This window comes from Garra rufa, chromosome 25, assembly GCF_049309525.1.
Source record: "Garra rufa chromosome 25, GarRuf1.0, whole genome shotgun sequence".
Classification (NCBI taxonomy): domain Eukaryota; kingdom Metazoa; phylum Chordata; class Actinopteri; order Cypriniformes; family Cyprinidae; genus Garra; species Garra rufa.
This window is the reverse complement of record NC_133385.1, coordinates 27,877,314-27,901,346: the sequence shown is the minus strand read 5'-3', so window position 1 is coordinate 27,901,346 and position 24,033 is coordinate 27,877,314. Positions and strand designations below refer to the sequence as shown.

General features: G+C 33.5%; 1 protein-coding gene across 1 annotated transcript; it reads right to left on the bottom strand.

Moving 5' to 3' along the window:
* Positions 1–3,371: 3,371 nt before the first annotated feature.
* On the bottom strand, positions 3,372–23,648 carry cep152 (centrosomal protein 152). The gene is made up of 26 exons (XM_073831806.1): positions 23,543–23,648; positions 23,387–23,447; positions 21,877–22,194; positions 21,636–21,798; positions 21,257–21,397; positions 18,114–18,253; positions 17,792–17,992; positions 17,558–17,705; positions 15,849–15,940; positions 15,604–15,761; positions 15,319–15,532; positions 15,116–15,229; positions 12,435–12,565; positions 12,211–12,339; positions 11,962–12,097; positions 11,073–11,237; positions 10,592–10,864; positions 9,482–9,613; positions 9,063–9,400; positions 7,925–8,114; positions 7,084–7,372; positions 5,012–5,105; positions 4,822–4,904; positions 4,447–4,603; positions 4,267–4,373; positions 3,372–4,187 (listed from the first exon to the last, which is right to left on the bottom strand). Exons 1-26 carry the CDS (start codon positions 23,617–23,619, stop codon positions 3,493–3,495), a joined length of 4,746 nt encoding a protein of 1,581 aa, XP_073687907.1. The 5' UTR covers positions 23,620–23,648; the 3' UTR covers positions 3,372–3,492.
* Positions 23,649–24,033: the final 385 nt, after the last annotated feature.

Genomic DNA, 24,033 nt, shown 5'->3' with positions numbered 1-24,033 from the left:
ATTCTTCAGAAATTAACCTGCCGTTCAACACTTATGGAACGAGTAACGTTTAACCATGACAGAATTGTCTTTTTTTCCTCATAAAATTTAATTCAACCCTGTTATCAGTAAACGACCGATTATTGAAAAGTGGATGTTGGTAGAAATTAGCATAAAACAGTTTCACGACGTCAAATACTAAACGGCTACTTTTATACTTATGTATTTTGCTGTCTTGAGATGTTATGTTAATAAATACAATGTATTACATTTAAATACATTACCCTAATATTTAATGATACAGTATATTGTGATAAACAGTGTATAAAAATCGAGGCATGAATGCATCAACCATGATTTCGTTTCTACTTTATAAATTATCTTATGACAATGAACCATGGTTTTACTGCAAATAAAACCAAACAAGATGGTATCTATGATAATAATTATAATAGTAAAACTGTGATACTCAAATGGTATTCAATACGCGAAAAAAACAGGCACTACACGTTAACTATAATAAAACCATGGTTCATTTTCGTAATTTTCTCAGCAAGTTAACTATAAAGAAAAGCTAGTTGTTTTTCAAGGTGACAAACATAAAGAAATACTTAGTAACAATATATTTACTTTTACAGAAAACTATATTTAAAGACCAATAATCACGAAAGCAATCCTTAACTCGATCCACCTTATTCTTTAACGCGAAAGTAAGCCTATGGGCGAGACTTCCGGTTCATTAGCCGTGAAGAATAAGATTGTGCAGTAAATGGTAAAACTGTTTGCACTACAAAGTTTGTTCATAATTAAGACTATAATTTAAAATAAATTATCAAGCAGTAAAATTATCAAGCAGTAAAATTATTGTTTTGTACAGCTAACACCAATGAGACTGGAAGCCAATAAAATTGACAAATGGCCACGCCCACTCTTAGGGCAAAAATAAGGATAGTAAGTACATGTTACTTAATTTTAGTCAGTACTTATTTGTGTAATTATAATAACTTCCCACAGGTTTGAAACCACATGAGGGTGAATAAACTGACTGAATTGCCTAATTTCCCTTTAAAAGGTCAACCCTGTTACCATGATTTTGTTTACTAAGAATTGCTAACTGAAAAGCGTTATTTCTAAAAAAAAATACAAGCATTAAAATTACCAAGAGGTATACTGTAGTTTTAAACCATATCATTTTAAACTGTCAAGCCTGTTACCTTTAAAATGATTTGATGTTCATGTTTTTGTTAACATTATTTTCCTGATATTTCATGTGATTTTCCCTTTGATAGGTCAACTCTGTTACCATGATTTTGTTTACTAAAAAAATGTTAACGGAAAAGGGATTATTTAAAAAAAAAAAATACAAACATTACAATTTCCAAAAAGTGTACTGTAGTTTTAAACCATATCATTTTACATTTTAAACATTCAACCCTGTTACCATTAAAATGGTATAATATTAATGAACACAGTTTACATCTAAAAACATTTTCTTGATATTTCATGTAATTTTCCCTCCAAAGGTTCAACCCTGTCACCATGATTTTGTTTCATAAAAATTGTTAACTAAAAAGAGGTTATTTTTAAAAACAAACGCATTAAAAACTTCCAAAAAGTGTACTGTAGTTTTAAACCATATCTGTTTAAACCGTCAACCCTGTTACTTTTAAAATGGTATAAGGAATACAATTTGCACTTAGAATCATTATTTTCCTAAAATTTCATGTGATTTTTCCTTTAAAAAAGGTCAACCCTGTTACCATTTTGTTTACTAAAAATTGTTAACTGAAAAATGGTTATTTCTAAAAATACACGCATTAAAAATGTCCAAGTGTACTGTAGTTTTAAACCATATAATTTTAAACTGTTAACCCTGTTACCTTTAAAATACAATTTTCACTTAAAAACATTTTTTTCCTGATATTTCATGTGATTTTTCCTTCAAAAGGTCAATCCTGTTACCATGATTTTGTTAATTAAAAACTGTTAACTGAAAAGGGGTTATTTCTAAAAATACAAGCAGTTTACTGTAGTGTAAAACCATATAATTTTAAGCTGTCAAACCTATTACCATTAAACTGGTATAATGTTCATGAAGACAATGTACAGTTAAAAAATTTTTTTTCTGATATTTCATGTGATTTTCCGTGATTTTTTTTCACTAAAAATTGTTAACTGAAAAGAGTTTTTTTTTTTAAATACAAGCATTTCAAATTTCCAAGAGGTATACTGTAGTTTTAAACCATATTATTTTTAAACCATATTATTGTCAACCCTGTTACCTTTAAAATGGTATGATGTTAATGAATACAATTTGCACTTAAAACATTATTTTCCTGATACTTCATGTGATATTCCTTCAAAATGTCAACCCTGTTACCATGATTTTGTTTATAAAAAAATAAACTGAAAAGGGGTTATTTCTAAAAATACAAGCATTAAAACTGCCCAAGTAGTATGTAGTGTTGAACTATATCATTTTAAAATGTCAACCCTGTTGCCTTTAAAATGGTGTAATGTTCATGAATACAATTTACAAATTTCATGTGATTTTCCCTTCAAAAGGTCAACCCTGTTACCATGATTTTGTTTACTAAAGTGTTAGCTTCAAAGGTAAAAAAAAAAAAAATCATTAAACATTTCCAAAAAATAATTGTAGCTTTAAACCATATTATTTTATACCGTCAACCCCGTTACCTTTAAGATGGTATAATATTAATGAATACAATTTACACTTAAAAACATTATTTTTCTGATATTTTATGTGATCTTCCCTTCAAAAGGGCACCCCGTTAACATGATTTAGTTTCGTAAAAATTATTAACTGAAAAGGGGTTATTTCTAAAATACAATTAAAAACTTCCAAGAAGTGTACTGTAATTTTAAACCATATTAACTGTCAACCCTGTTACCTTTAAGATGGTATAATATTAATGAATACAATTTACACTTAAAAACATTATTTTTCTGATATTTTATGTGATTTTCCCTTCAAAAGGTCAACCCTATTACCTTTAAAATGGAATGATGTTCACGATTACAATCCTACTTAAAAACATTATTTCCCTGACATTTCATGTGCTTTACAGTATAGTGTACAAAGAGTGTATATCTGAAAGATATTCATCTTTGACCTCATCTTATCTGCCACTGGACTTGAGACTCAGACATAGCCTGAGAAAAGTAAAACATCCTTAAGCATAAACCACAGCTAGGTGTCGGCAATGTAAGATTAGTGATAAACTGTCACTTTGTTCTTCATGTCGTTTATGTTTTACAGCATGTGAAAAATGCTGACGGTGAGGTTTGTTTATTCAGTATAGTAGCCTACATATCCAGTGTGAAAGCAGATAACAGAAAAACAGTATAATTAATGTAAAACTAGTTTGGTTTATTAAGTTAAAAGGTACAAATTCATGCACAGATTCAAGACGATTACAAAAGACATTTGGCTCAAACAAGTAAAAACACTGAACAAGCTTATCGTTTATTAGTTACAAATAAATTGAAACTTCATTTCTGAAGCAGTGCCAATGGGCTGTCGAACCCACTGTCCTGCTGACGCACTTTCAACTCTGAAAATAAGCTCTTTGGACATTTTTTCCGGACACCATGTCCCTCTGATCCAGGGACTCTGTGTTTATTTGTTCTTCTGTCATTGGGTTTAGTGTAAGATGGAGGCTGAACGATCTCCTTGTATATCGTAACATCAGAGTTATCACCAATGGAGCTTCCAAAGTCCAAACCACAGTTGACCGAGAATGGCTTCCCAAACTCTGGATAGGAAGAGGTCAGGTGGGTATTGTTGATGAAGTTAGAGCCATTACTGGTTAAACTCCAGTCGCTCTGTCCGTCGTCCCGAACGGGAGCTTCTTCGATTAAGAAGGGCTGGACAGTTGGCGGTTCTGTCTTTTCAGACTCAAAGCCCTCCATAAACATTTCTCTGCTTTGCTTTCTCAGTGTGATATTAGGAGTTCTGACATCAGTATTAAAAACACTATCTTGTGCAAAGTGTTTCTGTGTTACCTGACCAACTGTAAAAGTGTCTTTAGGCTTGAGGTCATCTGGTTCGATGGTTTTAGGTTTGAGGCCTTTCTGTTTAGCCGTCATGGATGTGTAGCTGGTGTCCGTTAGATTGTAGATCTGATGGATCCGTTTGTCTTTAGCAGGAGAACCGCTGACTTCAATATCAGTTTTGTCAGATCCACCTAAGCAAAAATAAATTTTTCCCAAATTAAATCACTGTATCATCCTTCAAATGAAGATCTGACCCAGTTGAGGTTTTACCTTGCAAGTTCTGGGTTCTCGAAAGCTTGCGTTTGGCCACCGGGGTCTCGAGGACTTTGGCCATGGCGGCCAGTTTGCTAGCAGCGTTTATGATTTTCTTCTCAGCTCTGAAAAGGAAAAGGTGTAGAATGAAGACCCAACCATAAAAACAAAAAGGAGGTCATGTGTTCTTCTTCATACCCTGTGGTCTGGCCTCCATCTTCCAGCAGCTCCTGCAAACAGGTGAGGTAGTACCTGCGCATACGTCTAGCTGTGTCCTGTCTTTCCCTCAGGACCTCAGTCTTGATCAGCTCTGCCGCCCGTTCCTTACTCTCCTGGAGATAACGCAGCATGTCGCCTACAAACACATTGAAAAATCAATGAAATGAGTTGAGGAACCTCTTTATTAACTATTAGCTTCAGTTTCAAGTAGTTAATCTGCAAACATGCCCTTTTTAAAGTTCTTACTACCTCCAGATATTGCTCTTTTTGAAGAATAACATGAAACCAGGTTTTTAATGAGAAATGTGATGTGGATATAATGTAAAGCATCGTAATACTGTTTTTCGAACTAACCTTTGATTTTCTCCACAGCTTTCATATACTGCTCCTTCATTTCCTGAAGACCTGCTTGAAGATTCTGCTGGCTGATTGAATTGCTGAAACATTGATGAAGACTTTTAGTGTTGCTCTAAGACCCGCTGTGCTTTTGGTAAGTGATGTGCTCTCATGAAGGAAATCAAACAAACTTCAAGTGTTTACAAACCTTGAAAGTGCTTCTGCATTTGAGGCTTGTTTCAGTTCCTCAAGGGCTTTGAGATGACCCTGCTGCTCCTTCTGCAAGGCTGCCTCATGCTCATCTGATTTGACATAAAATAAGGTTTAAAAACTGCTGTCTTACACAAAGTTTGCTTCTTATAGGGATCCATTTGTGCCAATTGATAATAAAGTGAGAAACTAATTATCAAATAAATGAATAGTAAATGAACTGAGAAATCAAATTTAATAAAAAAAAAAATTCTTAACATAGATAAAAACCATTACATTTCAAACTTTCACTTTGATGTAAATAAAACTAAAAATACAAATATTCAGTCGCGCAACAGATAAAACAAAAATAGTTATAAAATTGCTGTATTATTTTTTTTGGCCTTTTGTCACTTCTGAATACAGACAGTGCAGAGAAAACGGGAAACGACGGGGAGAAAAGACCGGAGCCGTTTTTGTTATGTTAAACTATTTATAATTAAAACTATTAAGAAATATGTACATGTTTCAATTTAAATAAAACTAAACTTAAACACAAAATAAAATACTTTCTTAAAAAAGAAAATGAGTAAAGTTGGCTTGTCAGTTAACTGAAATAAAGGAAGTTGAAGTACTAACATTACTAAAATAAAACTACATAAAAAAAAAATGACAAAAATACATAAAGGAAAACTGAATTATATAAAAGTTATATAAAATGATATAAAGCCTATTCAAAATATTAATAAATACTATATTAATATATAAATTGTTCTAAAATAATTGTATGATATTTTTAAATATATGATATTCATAAATAATTTTAATCAAATATTTTAAAAGCCGTATTTGAATCATATTTTCCCCTCAATAATGTACTGGTGGCCATACATCACTTTTCCCACAAATTTAAACCATTTATTTATTTTTTTTTTTTTAAATGTATAACTTTTTCACATTTTCTATGACTGAGAAAACCCTAACACACAAGACAAGTAATGGAAGTATTCATTTAAAATCTGAGATTTTAGACGCTTTATAATTGACTAAATATGTTGATTTGTAATTGATACATTTTCATAAATTACATTATACTATAACAAAAATACTTGATTAATTGACTTAATTAACCCAATGAATTAGTTTATTTCTGAAAATGATTATTAGGAAGCATGTGACCCCACAGTTTTTAAAATGGGAGAATCTCTTAAGACTTAATATGAAAGATAGTTGAAAGTTGAAGTCAAAAGTTTACATACACCTTGCAGAATCTGTTGAAAAGTTAAATTTATAAAAATCGATTCTTTGTTTAGTGATAGTTGTTCATGAGTCCCTTGTTTGTCCTGAACAGTTAAACTGCCTGCTGTTCTTCAATAAATGTGTATTTAAATGACTGTATGATTTTGAGATCCATCTTTTCACACTGAGAACAACTGAGGGACTCATGCAACTACTACAGAAGGTTCAAACACTCACTGATGCTCCAGAAGGAAACACGATGCATTAAGTGCTGGGGGTGTAAACTTTTGAACAGAATAAAGATGGGTACATTTTACTTATTATTTTAATTCAGTACTGCCCTTCAGAAGCTACAAAGATACTTACATGTCCCAGAAGACAAAAGTTAACATTACTGATCTTTAAATTCAAAAAGTTTTCACCCCCGGCTCTTAATGCATTGTGTTTTCTTCTAGAGCATCAGTGAGTGCTTGAACCTTCTGTAATAGTTGCATATGAGTCCCTCAGTTGTCCTCAGTGTGAAAAGATGGATCTCAAACTCATACAGTCACAAGGGACTCATGAACAACTATCACTAAATAAAAAAAAAAAACAGCTGTGTTTCATTCAGGTAACAAAGTATTAAGAATCAAGTGTATGTAAACTTTTGAACGGGTCATTTTTATTATTATTTTCTCTTGTGGACTATATGTAACGTCTTTTATTACTCAGGTGAGTACTAAATAAAAAATAACATGCATTTTGTATGATCTTTTATCCTCTTATTTTGGTACAATAATTAACATTTTGCAGATTCTGCACAGCGTATGTAAACTTTTGACTTAAACTGTATCTCTGAATAATAAACTGCACCTTTCATCTTCTGCAGGGTGTTTTTGTGCTCTCGCACGGTCCTCTGGAGCTGCCGACAGGCCTTTTCTAGATGTCTCTGGAGCTCTTGATTCTTCTTCTGGAGTTTGGCCAGAGACTCAGTGCATTCACCCTGCTTCCTCTGGGTCGTCAGACCTGCTGCAGGGTGAGGAGGCATGAGCACAGCTGATTCAGCGGTGTGTAGGATGTGCGTGATGTGGATCTTACCAGTTTCTGCCTCATGGTGCTCTTGAGTTTCCTTCAGCACACGTCTCAGCTTGTCTTCGCTGCTCTGGAGTTTGAGACAAAGAAAATATTTGGTGTGTTTCTCTGGGTGGAGACTTTTGATGATCTAGAGCAGGGGTTTTCAAACCTGTCCTGGAGCCTCCCCTGCCCTGCACATTTTGCTTGTCTCTCTCATCTAATACACCTGATTCAAATCATCAGCTCATTAGTAGAGACTGCAAGACCTGAATTGGGTGTGCCTAATAAGGGAGACATACAAAATGTGCAGGGCAGGGGAGGCTCCAGGACAGGTTTGAAAACCCCTGATCTAGAGCAAGGGTCACCAAACTTGATCCTGGAGGGCTGGTGGCAACTTGCCTCAACACAACTGCCTGGAAGTTTCAAGTATACCTATTAAGACCTTGATTAGCTGGTTCAGGTGTGTTTGATTAGGGTTGGAGCTAAACTCTGTAGGGACACCGGCCCTCCAGGACCGAGTGTGGTGACCCCTGATCTAGAGACTGTGTACATATTATGAATGTCTTGTGTCAGAAAGGAGAGGGAACTCTCTGGGTGCAGCTGTGTTGACTAAAATTGGTCACAGGAAGCAAACACGAACCTTCTTCCACTCCTGCTTTGCTTGGTTGAGTGATTCTCTGCAGATCTCCCAGAGTCTATATCTGATGGTTCCTGGTGCACTGCTGAACTTCTGTTCATCTCCACTCCCTCTCCTTTCCACTCCCTGCTGCAGAACCTCCTTTAGATGATTGAGTAACTCCTCCAGCACTTGTTGCCTCTCCTCCTGCAGTCTGCAAAACAACAGTCCTCTTCTAAAACACCAGATCTGATACAGCATACATTCATAAACTCATGTTTAAATGGTTTCTGTTCAAGAGTTAAAAGGTTTTATCTCAAAAGGGCCTTGCTTAAAGGATTAGTTCACTTCCAGAATAAAAATTTCATTTACTCACCCCCATGTCATCCAAGATGTTAATCTCTTTTTTCTTCAGTTGAAAAGAAATGTAGGTTTTTGAGGAAAACATTCCAGGATTTTTCTCGATATAATGGTTCCCAACGGACTGATGGTCCAAATTGCAGTTTCAATGCAGCTTCAAAGGGCTCTACAAGAACCCACAATCTACAATCTAGCGAAACGATTGGTAATTTTCTTAAAAAAAAAAAAAAAAGTATAGACTTTTTAACCATAAATGCTCATCTTGCACTAGCTCTTTATCTGTATACTTTGGGTTCAAATAGGTAGGGTAGGGTTAAAAAAAAAATCAATTTTTTTTCTTCAATTTCAAAATCACCTGACCTTGTTTTACCTTTTTTTGTGGGCATTTGAATTTCTTTGCACGTGTGACCTTTCCAGCTTTATTACGTAGCATCGAGCTAGTCGAGCTAGTGCAAGACAAGCATTTGTGGGTAAAAACTTTTTTATACATTTTAGTTTTTGTTAGAAAATGACAGATCGTTTCACTTGATAAGACCCTTATTCCTCGGTTAGGATCGTGTAGAGCCCTTTGAAGCTGCATTGAAACTACAATTTTGAATTTCAACCCGGTGATCCCCATTGAAGTCCACTATATGGAGAAAAATCCTGGAATGTTTTCTTCAAAAAAACTGAAGAAAGAACATCTTGGATGACAAGGGGGTGCCTAAATTACCAGGATTCTGGAAGTGAATTAATCCTTTAAACCACATTCTGTTCAAGCCTGCCTTAGCAAACCCTCCTAATTACAGTGATTAATATGAACCTGATCTTTTGTTGATCCCTCCACTCCTGCTCAGTGTCCTTTTGTTTGTCAGTTTGCTTCAGGTTCTGCTCCAGGACAGATTGTAGTTTCAGTTTGTGCTCTTTCTGGAGCTGCGCCCTGAGGCGGGACATCTCCTCCTGCTTGTCTCTGATCCAAACGTCTCGTGCTGCAGCCAGCTCTGCTTTCACGAGGGCGGTCTGCTCCTGGCACAAGTGCTCTAGTCGGGTGCTGAGGGTAAGCACTTCCTCCTGGAGCTCCCCGTTTCTCCTGTTACACTGCTCCAGCTCAGCGCATTTGTCCTGCCACCTTTCCTCCACTGCCTTCACAGCTGAGGACACCTGGGATCAGGAGGGGAGTGTTGAGGAATTCAAAAAATGAATGTGATGAAATAATTTCAGAATGATCACTAGAACACATACCTGTTCCTGGACATGCTGCTGTTGAAGTCGCTCCCATTCATCTTTCTCTGTCTCCAGGCTGCTTTTGTATTCTGGGAGGGAGGTCAAGTCCTGGAGCCATCGAGAACGAGCTCTTGATATCGCACCTTCAACCTAAGAGAAGCAGAAATCAATATTAACTCTTTAAAGCCTGACATATAAAATAAAAGTCTGGAATAGAACATACAGTGGTGGCCAAAATTATTAGAACACTAGTATTTTCACCAGCTAAAATGGCTTTAAGTCAATTATTTCTATCTTTTGCTGTGGTGTTTCAGTAGGGAATATCAGTTTACATTTCCAAACATTCATTTTGCCATTAATTGTAATAATCCAGTGAGATGTGTGTTTGCACAAGGAGTCTGGCAACAGCCAGTGCTCCACACAGAGATCTGATCTCATTATCATCCAGTCTGTCTGGAATGACATGAAGAAGCAAACTTCAAACTTCGAACTAACTGAGACAGACTAAATCCAGAAGAACTGTGGCTACGTCTCCAAAATGCTTCAAGAAACCTACCTGCAAAGCTACAGTACTGTTAAAAGTTTTAGGCACTTGTGTAAAAATGCTGTAAAATGAGGATGCTGTCAAAAAGTAATGCCATAAATAGATTTTCTTTATCAATTAACTTCTATCAACTAAATTAAATCAACATTTGGTGTGACTATCCTTTGCGTTTAAAGCAACTTTTGCCTTAGGTGCACTTGCACATAGTTTTTTAGGTAGCTTTGCATATAGTTTTCTTGAAGCATCTTGGAGACGTTGCCACAGATCTTCTATATTTAGTCAGTTTGTTTGCTAAAAATTCAGTTTTGAAATCGCAGGAATAAATTACATTTTAAAATATACTCAAATAGAAAACAGTTATTTTAAATAATAAAAATATTTCAAAATTGTACTATTTTTGTGGTAAAAACATTAATTTTAACTTATTGGAAAAGGTAATTTCTGTTTCTCCTGCAAAAAAATAAATCATCTAATTATCGACAAAATTCCAGAAAATATTAAGATAACTTTTTTTTTTATCATTATTGCACACACCTAGTTTAAATAAACCTGTTTTCATGTTGAGAACTGTAAATCGGTCAAACCTGGAGTGTGAGGTCCTCAGTGCGTTTCTGCTGCATCTCTCTCTGAGCGTGTCGTACTGCTTCCTCCACGGCTCTGGCCTGAGCCGTCGAAGCCTCCTGCTGCAGGGTTTCCCTCTGAGCGCCGAGCCGGACCTCCAGCTCCTCTACTGAAATCAGCTTATCCGCTGTCTCAGAGGAGCTGGTCTGACATGCTCCCTCACGGGTGTCTGACTGCCTGGCCTTCCTGACCTCTTCCTCAGCTTCCTGTAACCTCTGAGCCCAGGATTGCTCCAACTAGCAGAAAGAGAGACAGAAAGAAAGACACATCAAAGACATGCATACAGACAAAAAAGGACAAAGAGATAGCAAAATACAGAAAAGGCAAAGTATAAGAGCATTTGACCTGCATCTGATCTGAATTGCATAACAGTGACATTTTGTAAGACCATGGCTTGGCACGGAGTAGAAAGATTATTGATGTAAATGGCCCATCATCACTAACCGTCTCCTGCTCCTGCTGCCAGCTCTTTCTGGCTGTTTCCAGCTGCTCTCTGACCTGCAGCTCAATCTCAGCCTGCGTGTCTGTCTTCCACTGGGCTTTGAGCCGAGACACGTCCTCCTGATGCTGATGCTCCAGAGCAGCCTCACTCTCCTCTCGCCTCTTTAACTGAAACAACAAGAAATATGATCAAATATCTAACACGGTCAGACTTTTGACTCTTAAATGAAAGTTTGTTCCACTAATTAGACAGGAAGAGTCTGGAGAGGAGTAAAGAAATAGTAGTAGTAGTAGTAATACAAGTAAAAGAATTCAATAAATAAATAATGATAATAAATTATTGAATTCTTAAAAATGAAAGTATAAAAAATTAATTGGTTAATAAAAAGTAAATAAATAATAATACTATTAAATCCATCAAAATTAATATTGAAATAAATAAATAATATAAAATTAAATAAAGATAATAATTCAATAATAGCTCACATAAAATGCCTTGGCAAACAATACATTATATAAATCAATATTTTAAATAAAAAAAATGTCTAAATAAAATAAAACACATTTTAAAAACAAAATTATAAAATACATAAATATGCATATTAAATTAAATAAGATTCATTTTTGTGTCTCATTTTGTGATTGTCATTTTTATTTATATATAATTTATTTATATATTATATACATATATTCAATACTTATAATCTTTTAAAATTTTAATTTTATTTTTTTAACTGTAGTACTGTAGTAATTAAAAAGTACTTTTTTCTATTAAAACATTGAAATCACTCATAAATTATATGCATATTAAATGAATAAATAAATAAAATAATAATTTAATTAAATATATCAATCAATCATTCAATTAATGTATTCACTATCTAGTGCTTACCTCATTTTCTTTCAGCCTCCTCTGTTCTTCAAGCTTGTTTTGGAGATTTTCCTCCAGCTTGTCCTTCTCTTTGCAAACAGAAATGTAGCATTCCTGCACAGCTAACACTTCTTGACTGAGATCAGCCAGCTTTGACCTGTGGATAGACCCAGTGTTAATAAAAATCAGCTTCTGCATACTTTATGAAGGTTGTAATCCATCATGAAGTTTCCAATCCTAATGTTTAAAGGTGAAGGTGTAGAGCAGTACTCGAGCTGTTGGATATGCTGCTCATGCTGGCTGGCGAGTTGCTCTATGTGAGCCGTGTGCTCCTGCGTGAGCTCTGCCCGGACACGATTCACCACGTCATCCCTGAACTGCTGCTGAGTCCTCTCATCCCTGCAAATACAGAGCATTTTATCTATAAAACACCACAGAAGCTGCACCAGAGTTGAATTAACTATCACTTTGGGAAACATGAATAAATGTGTGACCTCTCTGCAGCTTCCTGTTTCTCCTGGTCCAGCTCCTGGATCATCTCTCTCATCTTGGTGCAGAGCTCAGAATTGGCTGCCTTTACCTTCTCTTCACTCTGCTTCAGCTCCTGATTCCTCTTCTCCAGAGCCTGCAGATCACAACAAGGGTCAGAATGTTTGACTAGTTTATAACAACTAGCTACACTCTTAAAAATAAAGGCTCCAAAGGAGAGTTTTTGCTGTGATGCCATAGAACCATTGTTGGTTCCTCAAAGAACCTTGGAGTGAACAGTTCTTTAAAGAACCATTTTGTAAAAAACATTTAAAAAAATCTAAAGAACCTTTTTTTCACTATGAAGAACCTTTTCTGCGTTTGAAAGGATCCATGGATTTTTAAGGATCTTTGTGGAACCGTCAATGCCAATAAAGAACCTTTATTTTTAAAAGTGTAACTGAATCATGACTTTTTAAAACATGGATCCAGATCAGTGTTATTTAGTGTTATTTATAAACTATTATAGTCTTTATTAATATTCAGAATTAGCTTTTTTTTTTCAGTTTTCATTTTATATTATGTCTTAGTCATTTTGTGCTTTTGTCATTTTTTTTTTTTTCATTTCTATATAATTCAATGCGAAATTTCTATAATTATTTCTATATATTTTAATTGTTTTAATTGTAGTATTGTAGCAATTTTAAAAGAAATTGGCTTTGGAAAGTAACTGAAATGAAATACTCCTTAAGTTTATGGAATATTTGTTTTATTATATTTTAGCTTTATTTCAATATATAATTTTTTATAACAAGTATAATATTTTTGTAAATAAATAATTGTAACAGAATATTATACTTGTTATATTATTAATAATAAAATGTTTTGAATTATTTTGTATTTTAAGGAGAACATAACTAAAAAAATAAAATGAAACTTATAAAAACAGATAAAAAGTATAATATTCTATTTTAAAAAATGATTGTAATAGGATATTATACTTGGTATGATAATAATCAAATATGTATTAAATTATTTTATATTTTAAGGACAACACAGTAAGTCAAAAAATACAATGAAATCAAAAACAGATACATTTTTTTATATTTTAACATTTTAAAATCTAGAAAAATAATTGTAATACAATATTATACTTCATTATTAATAATAACAATAACAATAATAATAAACAAAATAATAATATCAATAATCTTTGTACTGTCTGTATCAATAAATGGAAAAGGCCAAAATTAAATGAACTTTGAAATGAATTTTATCACAATTAAATAATTAATAAGAAAATAAATGTATACATTTATACATGTTCAGAGATTTTTTACAAGTATAATATTCTATTTCAAAAAATAATTTATAATAGAATATTACACTTGTTATAATAATGATAATATTAACAATCAAATGTTTAGAAAAATTCTATTTTAAGGAGAACATTAGTAAAAAAATAAAATTAAATAAATAAAGACAAAAAAGTTAATTTAATACATTAAACACTTTATTATTATTATTATTATTATTATTATCATTATACAAAATAATAATAATAATAATAATAATAATAATAATCTTTGTACTGTCTGTATCAAAAAAACAAAAAAAGCCAAAAATATATTAATACAACCATTTTATGACCATTATTTGTTGCTAAACTAAATTAATTTTTTTTACAATAAATGTATACATTTATACATGTTCAGAGATAATAATAAAAAACAATAATAATAATAATAAAAAGATAATCAAATGTTTAAATTATTTTATATTTTAAGACAAACATAAGTTAAAAAAATTAATAATAAAATTAAATCAATAAAAACTAATGAATTTGTTTATTTTTATTTATTATTTTATATTTAATTATATATACTTTAATTACCATTTTAAAATATTGAATAGATAATTATAACACAATATTATACTTTATTATTATTATTAAACAAAACATAACAACAACAACAATCTCTGTACTGTCTGTATTAATAAACAGAAAAAAGGCCAGAAATATATGAATACAACCATTGTCGTCATTACCTTTTGCTAAACTGAATTTTTATATTTTTAATTATTATTAATTACTAGATCTTTAATATAGTTGATAAAATAACAACAACAATAATTATACATTAATATACTTTATATCTATATTTTAAAGAGAATATAAATTAAATTAAAAAACAAAAATATAAAAAAATGTTTTTTATATTTAAATTAAAATGTTAAAATATAGAAAAATAATTGTAATAAAATCTTATACATCATCAATATTATTATTATTTAACAACAATAACAATCTCTGTACTGTCTGTATCAATAAACAGAAAAAAGGCTAAAACTATATTAACACGACCATTTTATCACCATTATCGGTTGCTAAACTAAAAAAGATTTATATATTAGAATAAAAAATATTTTTCTATAAAATAGATTTTTGATTAGATTTGTTAGTTCATTTATTATTTATTATATAGAATTTCTGTGTAAATAAATAAAACATTTTTTACTTCAGTGTAACATTCAGCATTTCTAATTTTAACATTTAAGCTCAAACTGTTCACCTCATCTATAATTTATTAATTTTTCAGTTTTATTTCAATTAATGAAAATACTTTCTTACAGTTTATATACATTTTAAAAACACTGATCCAGACACAAAAGTCCTCTAACTTTGTGACTGTGAAGCTACACTGACCTCTACTCTCTCCTGCAGGACCTGCCGCTCTTCCTGCAGTCTGCTGAGGTCTTTGTGAGGGGCGCCAGTCATGTTAGATGTTTCCAGGTGTTTCTCCAAGCTGCTCTCCCTCACCTGTAGAAAAAGGCATAGCGAGCTTGTAAATCTACAGCACACAGAACAGGTTGCCCTATAAAGCATTACTGATTTGCCATAGGTCAGACCTTAGAGTCTCGTATGGTTCTCTCAGCCTGCTCTAGCTGTGTCTCCAGCTGCTCTGCTCTGGTCTGAGAGCGTCGCAGCTCCTCCTGCAGCTCAGAGATCTTCAGACGCTTGGTCTTCAGGTGACTCAGGCAGCGCTGCAACTCGCTCTTGAGCTCTCGCGCCACGTCCTCCTTCGGCAAGGTGGAGTCTACTGTTTTAGCAATATGAGGTGTGCTGGAAAACAAAGCAATTATGAGACGCTTGAAATTATGAACACTGATAGTTACTGTACAATATAACGTTACCTGTGGATTCGTCCATTTCTCCACTTGAATTTCTTGATCCCCAGGTCCATATAGGACTCAGATAGCTGGTTCTCCCAGTCTCCGTTAGACTCCAGGGCTCCATGTTTAATGGCAGACTCATACAGATTGATCTGCTCCTTTAGTTCTCTCAACTCTTCCTGTTGAGAGAAGAAACACATGAGCTCTGTTTTCTGAACAGCTTTAATGTTTCCCATTTGCTGTCAAACATTAGTGGACTGACTGACCTGCTGGGCTTTGTTGATGTCTTCGCTGATAGCGCGGGCAGACTGGGCCTGCTGGAGCTTCAGCTGTAACTGACTCATCTCTTGAACAGAGCCTGCAGAGAATAAAAGAGGCTTTGATGAAGATGTAACAGGCACAAGGGAGACAAATCTGCAGTGAATGCATTAAAGGAGACACTTTTCTTCTTTTAAAACAAAAGAGTTAAGAAACTAAGTTATATAGTTTTTGCTGCATGAGCTGAGACCTAATAAATTTACTTAAAATGGTACAAAAATAGAGAATATGAACTATTATAAAGGAACATAAGAGGTAAAAATAAATAAAATTCTTGTATGCGTTTATTTTTATTATTTTTTTAAAATAAAATATTTGTAATATTTAATAAAAAAAAACAATACTAGAATGTTTTAAACATACAATATTTTAAGGTAAAAAAGAGGAAAAATATAGATAATACAATTATTGTTTATTTTTAATTTATTGTTAATTTATATTCAAATATTATTAGGTAAGGGGAACATAAGAGGTAAAAAGTAATAAAATAAGAAAAAATTGAAAAGATATTTCTATATTTTTATCATTCATCATTAAATGCAAAAACATAATTGTAATAGAATATTACACTTGTTATAATAATAATAATAATAATAATAACAACAACTATTGAATATTATATTTGTTATAATAATTATAATAAAAATAATTGAACATTATACTTGAAATAAAATAATAATTATTATTATATAAAGATAATCAAATATGTTTTAAGTTATTTTATATATAACATAAGTAAAAAATAAAATGAAATCAATAACAGATGAATTGGTTTATTTTTATATTTATTTTATTAACATTAATTTTGATTTAACTTGAAAAAAATATTGTAATACAATTTTATACTTTATTACTTTTATTATTAAATAAAACAATAACAACAATAATAGTAACAACAACAACAACAACAACAACAACAACAACAGTTAAAAAATAATAAAAGTAAAAAATACAATGAAATCAATAACAGATAAATAGGCTTATTTTTATATTTAATTTAATTATTTTTGTAACTTTTTAAATAAAATAAAAATAATTGTAATACATTATTATACTTTTATGCTATTATTATTATACAAAACAACAACAACAATAATTAACAAAATAACTAAATTAATTATTATTAAATTATTATTACTATTATTATTATATAAAGAATCAAATGTTTTAAAATAGAACAAGTAAAAAATTAAATAAAGATCATATAGAAAAAAATAATTGTAATACAATATTATACTTTATTATTTTTATTAAACAAAACAAACAACAACAATAATTATTATATAAAGATAATCAAATATATTTAAAATTATTTAATATTTTTAGGAGTATATAAGTAAAAAATTTAATCAAATTAATAACAGATATATTTATTTTTATTGTATTTTTTACATCAATTTATTTTACATTATATAAATTAATTCTATAATTTAACATTTTAAAATATAGAAAAAAAATAACTGTAATACAATTTTATACTTCATTATTATTATTATGCAAAACAACAACAACAATAATAATAACAATAATAATTATTTATTTTATTAAACTGTTTTAACTGCAAGAGAAAAAAAGACAACTGGCCCATACGATCACCCATGAGGCTCATGCGATCACAACAGTCAAAACAAACAGAAGCACATGGGATGCCACATACCAGTGTGGAGCAGTTTGGCACACTGCTGCTGGCTCTCCTCCAGCCGCTGTGTGAGGGTGTTGATGACGGACGCTCTGTCCACCTGATCCTCTTCCCTCTGACGCTCCAGCTGCCGGACCTGATCCAGCAGTCGCTGGCCTGCCTCAGCCTGACAAACACAAACATACAGTGAAACCGCAGGCCTGTACTGCCCTCTATTGTAAGGGGTTAATCCACACTCTACATATATCTGACCTGCTCGTTCAGACTCTGGGATTGCACATCTAGTTTCTGCTGAAGGGTGAGCAGTTTGGCTTCATACTGCTCCCGTATGGCGGTCACGTCTCTGTCGTGCTGCTCACGCGCTCGTGTCAGAGTGTCTGAGCGACACAGATCCATCATCTGCTGCTTCATGCTGTCCATCGCTGCCTCGGCCACACGCTGCTGCTTTAGGCTCTGTGGATACACACATTTCCTCTCTTATAAGGAATTTTACACAGTGTTTCAGCACTATACACTATTTTAACAAGCCCAAATGCAGTTCACTTGGATATGCTGTGTGATGTTGAGCTCGTACCTCTTGCTCTCTGTCTGTGAGAGACTGAATCTGTTTCTCCAGAGATCTGATTCTCCCCTGCAGCTGCGCTTCTCTCTCTTTCGCCTCCTCCACTAGTGCACTGGACTCTTTCAGCGATATGGTCAGACCATCTTTTTCATCTAGATAAAATGAAGACAAATTTAATGACTAAAATTAGTATTAAAAGAGGAGATCATGACCCACAGTAGAACACTGAAAGTTCTATATAAAAAAAAAAAAAAAAAAAAAAATATATATATATATATAATAATAATAATAAATATATATATATATATATATATATATATATATGGAAATTAAAGTGTGTTAATATGTTGAAACTTTTAAAAAACACATGATAAATTCTTTTTAGAATTTTCTGAATGATTTTGAAAGAGTAATGTAATCATTAAAGGATTAGTTCACTTCCAGTATAAAAAAATCCTGATAATTTACTCAACCCCATGCCATTTAAGATGTTCATGTCTTTCTTTCTTCCGTCAAAAAGAAATGAAGGCTTCTGAGGAAAACATTCCAGGATTTTTCTCCATATAGTGGACTTTAATGGGGATCAACGGGCTGAAGGTCCAAATTGCAGTTTCAATGCAGCTTCAAAGGACTCTACACGATCCCAGCCAAGGAATAAGGGTCTAATCTATTGAAACGATTGGTCATTTTCTAAAAAAAAAAAATCCAAATTTACATACTTTAACCATAAATGCTTGTCTTACACTAGCTCGACTTACGTAATCATGTTGAAAGGGTCATGCATGCCGTAGGCGGAAATACTAACCCAGTGTTTACAAAGCGAACAAGCAAAGAAAGCCCTTTACAAGAAAAGGTCGGATGATTTTTGAAGTTGGAGGAGAAAATAAAATGCTGTTTTTTTCACCATATCCTATCTTTTTGAACAGGAGTACACAGAAGAAGAACTAACCGTACGTGACTTTTTCCAACGTGATTACGTAATGTGTGTAATGTATATAAGTTTGATTTTTTTTTTTTTTTTAAAAATGACCAATTGTTTCGCTAGATAAAACCCTTAATTCCTCATCTGGGATCGTGTAAAACCCTTTGAAGCTGCACTGAAACTGCAATTTGGACCATCAACCTGTTGATCCCAATTGAAGTCCACTATATGGAGAAAAATCCTGGAATGTTTTCCTCAAAAACCTTAATTTCTTTTCAGCTGAAGAAAGAAAGACATGAGCATCTTGGATGATGTGGGGGTGAGTAAATAACCAGGAAATTTTAATTCAGGAGTGAACTAATCCTGTAATACTGGTAAGTTTCATGTTGTTACAAATTTCATATAATGCTACAGTGCCTTGCGAAAGTATTCATTTTTTCTCACGTTTTATGTTGCAGCCTTATCCTAAACTGCTTTAAATTCCTAAATTTTCCCCACATCAAACTACACTCCACACCATATAGACAAAGCAAAAAACATAATTTTAACATCTTTGCAAATGTATTAAAAACAAAAAACTTAAATGATTCCATTGCATAAGTATTCATACCCTTATCTGGGACAATTGAAATTTAGCTGAGTGAAGTTAACCTGTGGCAAATTCATTAAATGTGTATTGATTTGGAAAGGCACACACATCTTAATAAAAGGTCTAACAGCTGAAAATGCATATCAGAGCAAAAACCAAGCCCTGAGTAACACTAAGCACACATCTGGGGAAGAATTCAGAAAAAAATTCTGCTGCGTTGAAGGTTCACAGAAGCATGTAGTCTCCATTACCCTTAATGGTTAAAGTTTGAAACAAACACGACTCTTCATAGAGCTGGCCTCCTGGTTAAACTGTGCAATTGATGGAGAAGGACCTTGTCTAGAGTGATGACCAAGAACCTGACGGTCACTCTAGTTGAGCTCCATGATCGTATGTGGAGATAGGAGAAACTTACATAAGGACAAACATCAATGCAACACTCCACTGATCTGGGCTTAATGGTGTGGCAAGACTCTATTATCTCCTCAGTGAAGACACATGAAAACAGACTTGGAATTTGCAAAAAAAAAAAAAAACACATAAAGGACCCTCAGATTGTGAGAAACAAGATTCTCTGGTCTGATGAACCTCAATTCCAAGCATCATTTTTGAAGGAAACCAGGCTCTGCTCATCACCTGCAGAGTACCATCCTAAAAGTAAAATGTGCTGGTAACAACGTCATGCTGTGGGGCTGTTTTTCAAGAGGCAGGGACTGAAAGACTCGTCAGAGTAGAAAAAAGCTCAACACAGCAAAATATTTATATATCCACACATTTAAATATCCAGAGCATTCAGAACCTCAGACTGGACAGAGGGTTCACCTTCCAACAAGACAATGACTCTAAGCACTACAAGAGTGGCTTATAGACAACTCTGTGAATGTCCTTGAGTGGCCCAGCCACAGCCTGGGCTTGAACCCAACCAAACATTTCAGGAGAAACCTAAAAGTATTTCTTCCCGCCCCCATTCAACCTGACAGATGGTGACTGAGAGGTGAAGAGGTGAGGTGAAGAATGGCAGATAATTGCAAAATGTTTATCTGCAAATCTTGTTGCATTATACCCAAAAAGAATTGAGGCTGTAAAGGTGCTTCAGCTAAGTACTGAGTTTAGGGTATGAATACTTATGCAATGTACATTTTTTGTAATAAATTTATGAAGTTGTGACAATTCTGTTTTTGCTTTGTCATTACGGTGCATGGAGTGTAGGTTGGAAAAAAAGTTTAACATAAGGCAGCAACATAAAACATGATTTTTTTTTTTTGCTGTAGTATAATGTATACGTAGTATTATATATATATGTATAATTTGAAATTCTTTTTTAAAAGTGTCAACATTTTCACAAGTTCATTCATTAAAAAGAAGTCATTCATCAGATACAATATGGATTGTTACAACCATGTTATGACCGTTTAAGAGCTTACATTACCACCTTGTCAAAACTGGTGACCAGTTAAACAATATAGCTAATAAACTAACAACTGAGATGTTCATGAGCTTTTTAAAAATAAACAAATAAAAAAACAATAAAATATGAAGAGAAAGTCTTGGATTTTTTTTTAACTAGTCAGCTCAAGTTTTTCACACAGATACTTTTTTGAAAGTAACATGAATTTGAAGGAGTGATAATCTGTTTAATCTGACCTTTGACGATGGCGAACTGGTGCTCCAGATATCTCATCCTCCTCCTGCAGTCCTCTAGTTTCTGTTCCAGTTCCTCAATCTGTCTGGATTGACCTCGGTTTAAAATCTGAAGCTGCGCCAGCTGCTGACCATCTACAGTATCTGAACAACGTTCATACAAAAAAAACTAAATTTCCTAAAATACATATAGTCAAAGAATCTTAAAAATATATAATATTTTCCAATTTAAAAAAATTAAGCAACACAAGAAGAAATCTTTCATGAGCAGCAATCAGCATGTTAGAAAGATTTCTTAAGAATCATCTGACACTGAAGACTGCAGTAATGATGCTGAAAATTCAGCTTTGATATTTTAAGATAAGGTATCGTGGTATCTTACTCTGTGCTGAGTCCAGGAAGTCTCTCTGAATCTGGTCAAAGTGGCCATTCTGATTGGCAACTTGAGGATTGAACATCTTAGGCTGGTTTGAAGGTTGATGTGGGTGGTAACTGGCCTTGTAGTGGTCAGTGGGTTTGTTCCCAGCTCCTCCATTATCAAAAACCTTCAACAAATGTGCAAAATTATTAAACATACATGCATACTTTAATTAAAGAAGTAAAAATTGGCTGCAGGCATTTACCTGAAAGTGGTGTCTGATGTTGTTATGCTCTCCATTGACTTGTGCCTCTTCTCCATGGTAGCCTGCCCCATGTTGAAGAACGTTATGAGGGTACGCATCCTGTTCCACCCCGTCCCCAGTGGAGAAGTCAGTCGCATGGGACTCATCTGTGCCTGCGGATGAGTGTGCATAGTCTCCGTTCTGGTACTGTTGGTCCCAGCCAGTGGGTAAATGTTCAGTCCCAGTCTGGAGGTGATGAGGGTGACTGTTGGTCTGAGACGTGTGACTCCTATAGCTGTAGTCCTCATGATAAGAGCCTTGATCGTACTCCTCATAGTGCTGCAAACACATGCAAGAAAATGATTAAGTGAATACAGAGTAACTTATTACAGTATATTAAAGGATTAGTTCACTTCTAGAATAAAAAATTCCTGATAATTTACTCACCCACATCATGCAAGATACTCACGTCTGTCTTCAGTTGCAAAGAAATTAAGGTTTTGAGGAAAACATTCCAGGATTTTTCTCCATATGGTAAAAAAAATTCTCTGTATAGTGAAAATGACCAATCGTTTCAATGGATTAGACCCCTATTCCTCGACTAGGATTGTTTAGAGCCATTTGAAGCTGCACTGAAACTGCAATTTGGACCTTCAGCCTGTTGATCCCCATTGAAGTCCACTATATGGAGAAAAATCCTGGAATGTTTTCCTCAAAAACCCTAATTTCTTTTCAACTGAAGAAAGAAAGATTGAACATCCAACATCTTGGATGACATGGGGACGAGTAAATTATCCAGAATTTTTTATATAATTAAACTAATTCTTTAAATACATCACATTTAAAGGAGTAGTTCACTTTCAGAACAAAAATTTACAGATAATGTACTCACCACCTTGTCATCCAAGATGTTCATATCTTTCTTTCTTCAGTCGTAAAGAAATTATGTTTTGAAAACATTTCAGGATTTCTCTCCATATAATGGACTTCTATGGTGCCCCTGAGTTTGAACTTCCAAAATGCAGTTTAAATGCAGCTTTAAAGAGCTCTAAATGATCCCAGCCGTTGAAGAAGGGTCTTATCTAGCGAAACGATCGGTTATTTTCTCTGAAACAGAGTACACACAGAGCTAGACAAGATGAGCATTTGAGGTTAAAAAGTATATTTATTGTAATTTTTTTTTTATTTTATTTTTTTTTTAGAAAAAAAGATTTTGCTAGATAAGACCATTCTTTCATCAGCTGTGATTTTTAGAGCCATTTGAAGCTGCATTTCGGAAGTTCAAACTCGGGGGCACCATAGAAGTCCATTATATGGAGAGAAATCCCGAAATGTTTTCCTCAAAAAACAATTTCCTTACGACTGAAGAAAGAAAGACATGAACATCTTGTATGACAAGGGGGTGAGTACATTGTCTGTAAATTTTTGTTCTGAAAGTGAACTACTCCTTTAATGATTATTTTTTATCCTTTAAATGATTCTGATAAGTAATCAGACTGTTTTTGTTTTTATCTGAAACTAATAAACTCACTTCCTCATGGGAAGAAGGTCTTGGATGCTCCCATTGTGGCACATTCCAGGCATGCTGCGGTCTAAATGCAAAAACGCATTGTGTATGTTTTATTAAACAGGTATTTCAGGTAAGTGTTCTAGAAGGCAAGTAAAGGTGTTTTGATGTGTTTTGTACCTGTTGTTGTCTTCTGGGTGACTGCAGGTGGAGCGGTTGAGGTCAGGTGAGCAGCAGTCAGCGCTGTCATCCAGCATATCATCAGGAAGATCAGTCAGGAGCTTGTGGAGCTACAACAAGCAAACAAACAAATACTGTTTAATCAAAACATTTGAACAATCATTCAGGACTGTATTCACCCCACCCATGAGCAGCCTTCTCCCCTGCCAGACTGTTAAAGGGAATTACCCTGGGTATTAAGACTTGTATGGCTTGATATAACCTAAATGATGTATTTTACTGAAATATGCAATAGAAAACCCATTAAAGATTTACGTTATTTAAAAAACCCACATAGTTTTATACATATTTTGGACTATGGGGGGGCGCAATTATTACAATGATGTGAAATGGTTGCACTTAGTGAGCTACTGGCGCAACCTGTTACTATTTTTACCGCAACACAACTCAGAAAATAAAATACTGATAAATTGTCACACTGTTCTGCTTTT